This window comes from Nicotiana attenuata, unplaced genomic scaffold, assembly GCF_001879085.1.
Source record: "Nicotiana attenuata strain UT unplaced genomic scaffold, NIATTr2, whole genome shotgun sequence".
Lineage (NCBI taxonomy): Eukaryota > Viridiplantae > Streptophyta > Magnoliopsida > Solanales > Solanaceae > Nicotiana > Nicotiana attenuata.
Genome location: NW_017674380.1, coordinates 52829 through 59726, shown reverse-complemented (window position 1 = coordinate 59726; position 6898 = coordinate 52829). Strand labels below are relative to the sequence as shown.

The 6898-nt window shown below is 36.9% G+C and overlaps 1 protein-coding gene across 2 annotated transcripts; it reads left to right on the top strand.

Annotated features, from left to right (window-relative positions):
* The first annotated feature begins 715 nt into the window (after window positions 1-715).
* Window positions 716-6369, top strand: LOC109218547 (protein NUCLEAR FUSION DEFECTIVE 4-like). 2 transcript variants are annotated; one of them, XM_019382924.1, is made up of 3 exons: window positions 716-1256; window positions 4509-5376; window positions 5470-6369. In XM_019382924.1, the coding sequence occupies exons 1-3, from the start codon at window positions 1157-1159 to the stop codon at window positions 5966-5968; spliced, it is 1467 nt and encodes a 488-aa protein (XP_019238469.1). In that variant the 5' UTR covers window positions 716-1156; the 3' UTR covers window positions 5969-6369. The 2 variants fall into 2 exon arrangements, with proteins under 2 accessions (XP_019238469.1, XP_019238468.1); XM_019382923.1 differs by having other exon boundaries at window positions 4457-5376.
* The last annotated feature ends 529 nt before the right edge of the window (window positions 6370-6898 follow it).

The window sequence follows — 6898 nt, the reverse complement described above, 5'->3', positions numbered from 1 at the left end:
AATCGTTAATTATTATTATTTTCACTTCTATCCAGGAAAATGTGTATTAATATTGTTACTTGCCTATATTATTGTTAGTATGAAATCAATAGACATTAAAAAAAAAAAATTAGATATTGACATTTTTTTTTATAGATGAGACTAATAATTCTCATAGTTTTTCTTCGTCTACCTCGATCCAATTTAACAAAAAAAATCTCATAAATCCATGAAAATTTTTATAAAATAATCGCGCGAAGCGCGACAAATTCACTAGTATCTAATATAAAGAAGGGAAAATAGGTAGCGCACTAAATTACTACTCCCTCCGGTCCAAAATAAGTAATTTTTTGGCCTTTTTCTTGTGGTCCAAAATAAGTGATTTATCCATATTTCAAGAATGAATTAATTATTTTTTTCCCACATTGTCCTTGGAGTAAATAGTGTTGGAATATGTGTTAGGAGTGTTTATGTGAGATAGTAGAGGTTAATATGGTCAATTTCATTGCTAATTAATGCTAAAAGGTGGATTTCTTAATCTGTGTGAAAACATCCAAAAAAAATCACTTATTTTGGACCGGAGGGAGTAGTTGGGAAGAAAGAAAGAAAAACTACTTGTACAAAAATCTGAGGAGTTTTTTTTTTTTTTTTGAAAAATTATATTTAATAGAAATAGTTCCACTCACGTTTCATATCTTTTCATTAAAGTTTGGAAAAAACAAAAAGGAGAAGGCTAGGAGCCAGCCACATACAGCAGGTTGGTGGGGTAGTAGTAGTACATTCAACATATATATCCACCTTAAAATTTCCAAGAATTAAGCACTTGTGTTGTAGATCAATCATCACACCAACTCTTTACTATTACTACTACAGTGACTGCACCATTTTCATGCATACACTAGAACTAAAATCAGGATCAAGAATTGGCAAGTAAACTAAAGATGGTGCAATTTTCAGAGAAAATCAAGTCATTTCTAAACGATCGATGGCTAGTTTTTGTGGCATCGATGTGGGTTATGTCTTGTTCTGGAATTGGGTATCTGTTTGGGAGCATTTCCCCAGTGATCAAAAGTGGTATGGGTTATAACCAAAGGCAAATTGCTATGTTGGGTGTAGCCAAGGATTTGGGTGATGCTATTGGATTTCTTGCTGGTATCTTGTGTGAAGTTTTGCCCATATGGGCTGTTCTATTCATTGGTGTTATTCAGAATTTTGTTGGATATGGTCTTGTTTGGCTTATTGTAGCTCACAAATTGCCTGCTTTGCCTCTCTGGGTGGTCAGTTTCACTTATCTCTTTTTTCCCTATTATCTGTTTGCAATTTTTGGATGTGATTGTTGGTTTTGATCAAGGTAGTAGCTTTCTTGATTTTGTAGGCTGAGGTTTTACTTTTATGCTATGATCTTACAATTTGACTGTTTATACTTCCAAATTGCCTGAATAGTAGAGTCAATGGATTGCAAATTGGCTTTGAATCAGCAGAATGATCTCAATAGAAATAATTGACATCATTAATTGGCTCCTGAAATATGATAGAAACACTTATTGCCTTGATAAATAGAGGGGAATTTGACCGCTTGTACGTCCAAATTGACTAAGCAGTGGGCAATGAATTGCCAATTGGCTATGACTTACAAGTGATAATGAATAGAGACCTAAATTTACAGTGTCCAACTGGAATGCAGCATTTGGGAACAAACTAATTAGATGGATTAATGATTAAAGAAGTTGTCTTTGCAGCAGTTATTGCTTAAAAAATTGCCTGGCCTAATGTTCTGTTCTGAGCCCAAGTTATTGTCCATGTGACGATGACGTATGAGTTCCTCATTTTGCTGTAATGCTTGTACTTTGTGTTCTGGAGGATCCTTAGAACGTTTAGGCTTAGCATAATATATGATATTTAACTTACTTATGGATGTACTTTGTGTTCTTGGGATTTGTTATTGTGTGTTATCCCACGTGGAGATACACTGTATATAATTCTGTTCCAAAAACAATGTGCGGGAGATCGCTTCTGTAATCATCAATAACACTTGAAACTTTCAATTCAGTCGTGTCTTTTGTGTTAATTTCAGTATAGAAAATATATCAATTGTATTGATGCTAGGAAATTTAAGATCTAGCTTGCAACTTGAATGGGAGTTGCAAAAAGTAAATTTATGGAATTAGTTGAACTTATATATAGTAGTTCATGGATATGCTCTAGAGAGTAAAACCAATTTGGTCTAGGAAGTAGGTGTCTCAGGTGACAAGTTTGGCTGCATGGGCTGCAAACCACGATAATGTATTTGTTACCCAGGCTCTTCGAATTTTTGGACTCAGTGTCCCGAAGGTTTACAAAATATCATTATCATAAGAAAATAACTAATCTTGCTCACTGGTCGAGCAAAATTGAACAGTGTCATCTCAGTTTTTTACCAATGACTTCTGTACAAGACTTATTAACGATTAATGTGGGAGAAGATTATGTACATTATTATTAGTTCTGTTGCTGCTAGGTTGAAAAAATCCCAACAGCTATTACTGAAGCTATTGATTGCTATTCAACACTGGGATATAGTTTTGCACAACTTTTTTATTCCTGAACTCTTAAAAAAGGTGGAATGAGCTTGATGGTGGAAGTGGAATAAGAAGTTGTGGTAAACTGCCTGTCCTTGAGAAACAAGAAAACTGGTGATAACAGTATATATTTAAAACAAAGGTGCTAACAACCCTTTCTTTAAAAAAATAGTGGTGTCTAGGCCTGTTTGCTAGAACCTTGACTATTTCACTGGATACTTTTATCCTCCCACCAGTATAGGTGTCTAGTGACTCTGTATAGCCAACCAAGGCTAGGTAGATGGGAAGAAATTATGCAACTTTTCTGCATCTGTTGGTTTTCTAACCTTGATCTCCCATGGTTCTCATTCCAACTTCATCAACCGCTAGCCTCACCCTTGGATGCTAAAGAATAGAAAGAGAAACTAACTCGCTGATACACTGGGACAGATGGACAATTGATCTGCTAGTAATCCTATACATAACAAAATAATGAAATCATAACATTTAGAAAAAAAAAATCCTAGGTTGTCCAATTTGTTTACCAGCAGTCATGACATTTTGTTTTCTGATAAAATAAAATAAAAAGACTTGCAGTAGTCAGTTTTCTGGAAGCATCTGGCATAGCATACTTGTGAATTCATAATTTAACTTATGGTCAGCTTTAGAGAGGAAATACGTTAGGGTTGGATGTATTGATATCATTTAAGCTTTGGTATGAAGCAGTTTTAACTTTATTAAATTGATGGATCATAGGGGGAATACAAGACAAGGCTCCATAATGTTTGTGATGCTTAGACAATATGAGCTGCCATGTGACCGGGAGGTCACGGGTTCGAGCCGTGGAAACAACCTCTTGCAGAAATGCAGGGTAAGGCTGCGTACGATAGACCCTTGTGGTCCGGCCCTTCCCGGACCCCGCGCATAGCGGGAGTTTAGTGCACTGGGCTGCCCTTTAGACAATCTGAGCTGATTCTTAATAGATGAAGCTAGGGAAGTAATCATGTTAGACCAAATTAACAGTCAAAATCACTTGAAAGTAGAAAATTAACATTGTCGAAATTGAATTATATATATACCCTGAAATCTGGATCTATCACAAAAAGAAAGGGGGAAGCAGTAACAGCATATTGAGGACAGATAAATTTCTTAAAAGCTAGTAACTAAGGTTTTGGAGTCAATTGTTCCTAGAAATGAAGAACAAAAGATATTGGCCATGATGATTCTGGAGGTAGGTGGATTCAGTGTTGTGATTTGGGGATGTGATGCTTCGTAATGACATCAAAGCAAAGTTTGATGAAGTGGCTTTAGTGATACTGGATATAAAATGTATGCTACATAATAATTGGCATCTACTGCCAAAAAGAACCATTAGTAAGCAAGCTTGGCTGAAATGAAGACACTAAGATAGACATGTGATAAAACAAAAAAGAATGCTATAACAAGCTAATGAATTGAAGAAACTGGTTAAGATGAACCTAGAGAAGATAAAATAAACTAAGATGGTCTTGACACACCTTAAGGACACTGAACAAGTGAAGAAGACGATGATGAGAAATAACATGGGACAAGCGAGAAAGGCTTGCTGTTGAACATGAACTGAGGAGAATAAAATGCTAGGAGTCCCAATTTTATTGGGGACATCCGATAAAATTGGAACGATACAGAGTAGATTACCATGGCCCCTGCGCAAGGATGACACGCACAAACCGAGAAATAGTCCAAAAAAGGGTAATGCAGATGTTACCTATTGTGAATGGCTTTTTCTTATCATTACTCAATTTGTAAAGCTAAGAAATGCTTCAACATGATTTTCTAACACTAAACAAATCAAAACATGTTCAATGTGAACTAAAGGTTGGGTTCCCCTTCATCCTGGATGTATTCACACAACTTCTTTTGGTAATAGTTAATTCACTGTGGTTTTTTCTCTTTTGCAGCTTTGCGTTTTGATATTTATCGGAACTAATGGTGAGACATACTTCAATACAGGAGCCTTAGTTTCCTGTGTACAGAATTTTCCTAAAAGCCGTGGTCCAGTAGTGGGGATACTTAAAGGATTTGCTGGGCTAAGTGGTGCAATTTTGACACAAGTTTATGCTATGTTCAACTTTCCTGATCAAGCCTCCCTTGTTTTCGTGGTTGCTGTTGGGCCATCAATTGTAATTACTTCTGTGATGTTCTTGGTTAGACCTGTAGGTGGTCACAAACAAGTTAGACCTTCAGATCATTCGAGCTTCCTATTTACCTACAGCATTTGCGTTATCCTGGCAGCTTATCTGTTGGCAGTTTTGCTTCTTCAGGATTTAAGCAGTTTAAATGAGAATGTGATAATCATATTGACAATTGTCTTAGTTATTTTAGTAGTGCTTCCGGTTATTATTCCTATTTTTTTGGTTTTCTTCTCTGGACCAAGACCCGTTTTAGAGGAGAGCCTTCTTCCTGAAGCAGAGAAACAAGAATCCTCTAGAATGGGGAGTTTCATTCTCAGCGAGGTGGAAGACGAGAAGACTCCTGAGGTAGACACACTCCCACCATCAGAAAGACAAAAGAGAATTATGCACTTGCAAGCTAAACTATTTCAAGCAGCAGCAGAAGGAGCAGTCAGAGTCAAGCGGAGAAAAGGTCCACGCAGAGGGGAGGATTTCACTTTGCCTCAGGCTCTAGTGAAGGCAGACTTTTGGCTTATTTTTATCTCCCTAGTTCTAGCATCTGGTTCTGGTTTGACAGTGATTGATAATCTGGGTCAGATGTCTCAGTCATTAGGTTATGCTAACACCCATATATTTGTCTCAATGATTAGCATTTGGAACTTTCTTGGCCGTGTTGCTGGTGGATACTTCTCTGAGAATATAGTAAAGTATGTATCCAAGTTCCTAAGCACTAATAAGCTCTTTCTTTAATTGAAGCATTTTTTTTTCTCATGTTCTAACTTGTTTATAATGATTATCAGATACTTTGCATACCCAAGACCAGTGGCAATGGCTGCAGTTCAAGTTGTTATGGCATTTGCTCTGTTCTTCTATGCTATGGGTTGGCCTGGTTCAATATATGTAGTCTCTGTGGTGATAGGACTCTGCTATGGAGCACACTGGGCAATTGTACCAGCTGCAGTCTCGGAACTTTTTGGATTGAAAAGCTTCGGTGCATTGTATAACTTCCTTACATTGGCTAGTCCGGCCGGCTCCCTGATCTTTTCTGGTGTTATTGCTAGTGGTATATATGACTATCAGGCAAAGCAGCAACATGAACAACGGGTTCAAGGTTCAGGACTGGGGCTAGGAGTGCCTCTCGTTAAGGATGACTATCTTACTTGTTATGGCTCCATATGCTATTCACTCACAATGGGCATCATGTCAGGACTCTGTATCATTGCATTTATCTTGAGTTTGATTGTTGTGCATCGAACGAAGAGGGTTTATGCACAAATCTATGGCATGCCTCAAGCTTGAAGGATATTCAGCCAAAGATACTCTGCAGTCTATAGAATTCAAAAGTATCCTGATTCCTTGGCAGATTGCTCAAGTGATTTCAAGAAAGGAGAAGCAGCACACATTTAATCTGCTCTCGCGGCTCAGAAACCGAAGCATTTGTCATGTCTGTTTGTTCATAAACTATGTTACAGTGTTCTCGACAAACACAATATTTAGATTGCCAGTGAAACATATTATTCTGAGTCTTGTAATTCAGTCTATGAAGGGTTTGAAACATAAGTGTGTTCATAATATGGGAGGTTGTTTTTGTTTTGCTGGAGATGCCAGTCATCTGTAATCTTGATCATATCATGATCATTATTTGTAGTACATTATCAAATTTTGAAGAAATGGAGAATGCTTTTGTTCTTTCTCTTCCTTATTTAAGTCTTGTCTGCTTCTTTCATTTCTCAGTGAATGTAAGGAGATAATAGCTTTCACATTCAGCAGGGTAAGAGGTTTTGCAAAAAGACAATAGTTTGTCGGTCTGATGATCACACAGACCTGGAAAGGATCAGATAAAGACAACAAGTTGTAACTGAAAGTTTGAATCCAAGTTTTGTTTTTTAGGCAGCATCTGACTGAAAAAGTTATCTAATCATGAATGACTATGCACATGACTACAGAGAACACTGGTTTTCACTCTGATACAATGTTCCTTAAAGCTTAGGTTAATCATAACTCAGACAGAGTTCATGTTTTCTGCAGCATTGCATTCTAAGACCTTAAACCTGTAGTGCAAAAGCATTCAAATAACACAACCCTTTTCTGCAATAGCAAACAATGGCTAAATCATACATCAGTCAATAAACTTTTCACCAGATTCTTAATCCAAGAGCTAACTGTTGAAAAAGTAAAGGGAAATGAAAACATAAGGACTTCATTCTTGAAATTTTTTTTTTTTGGGGG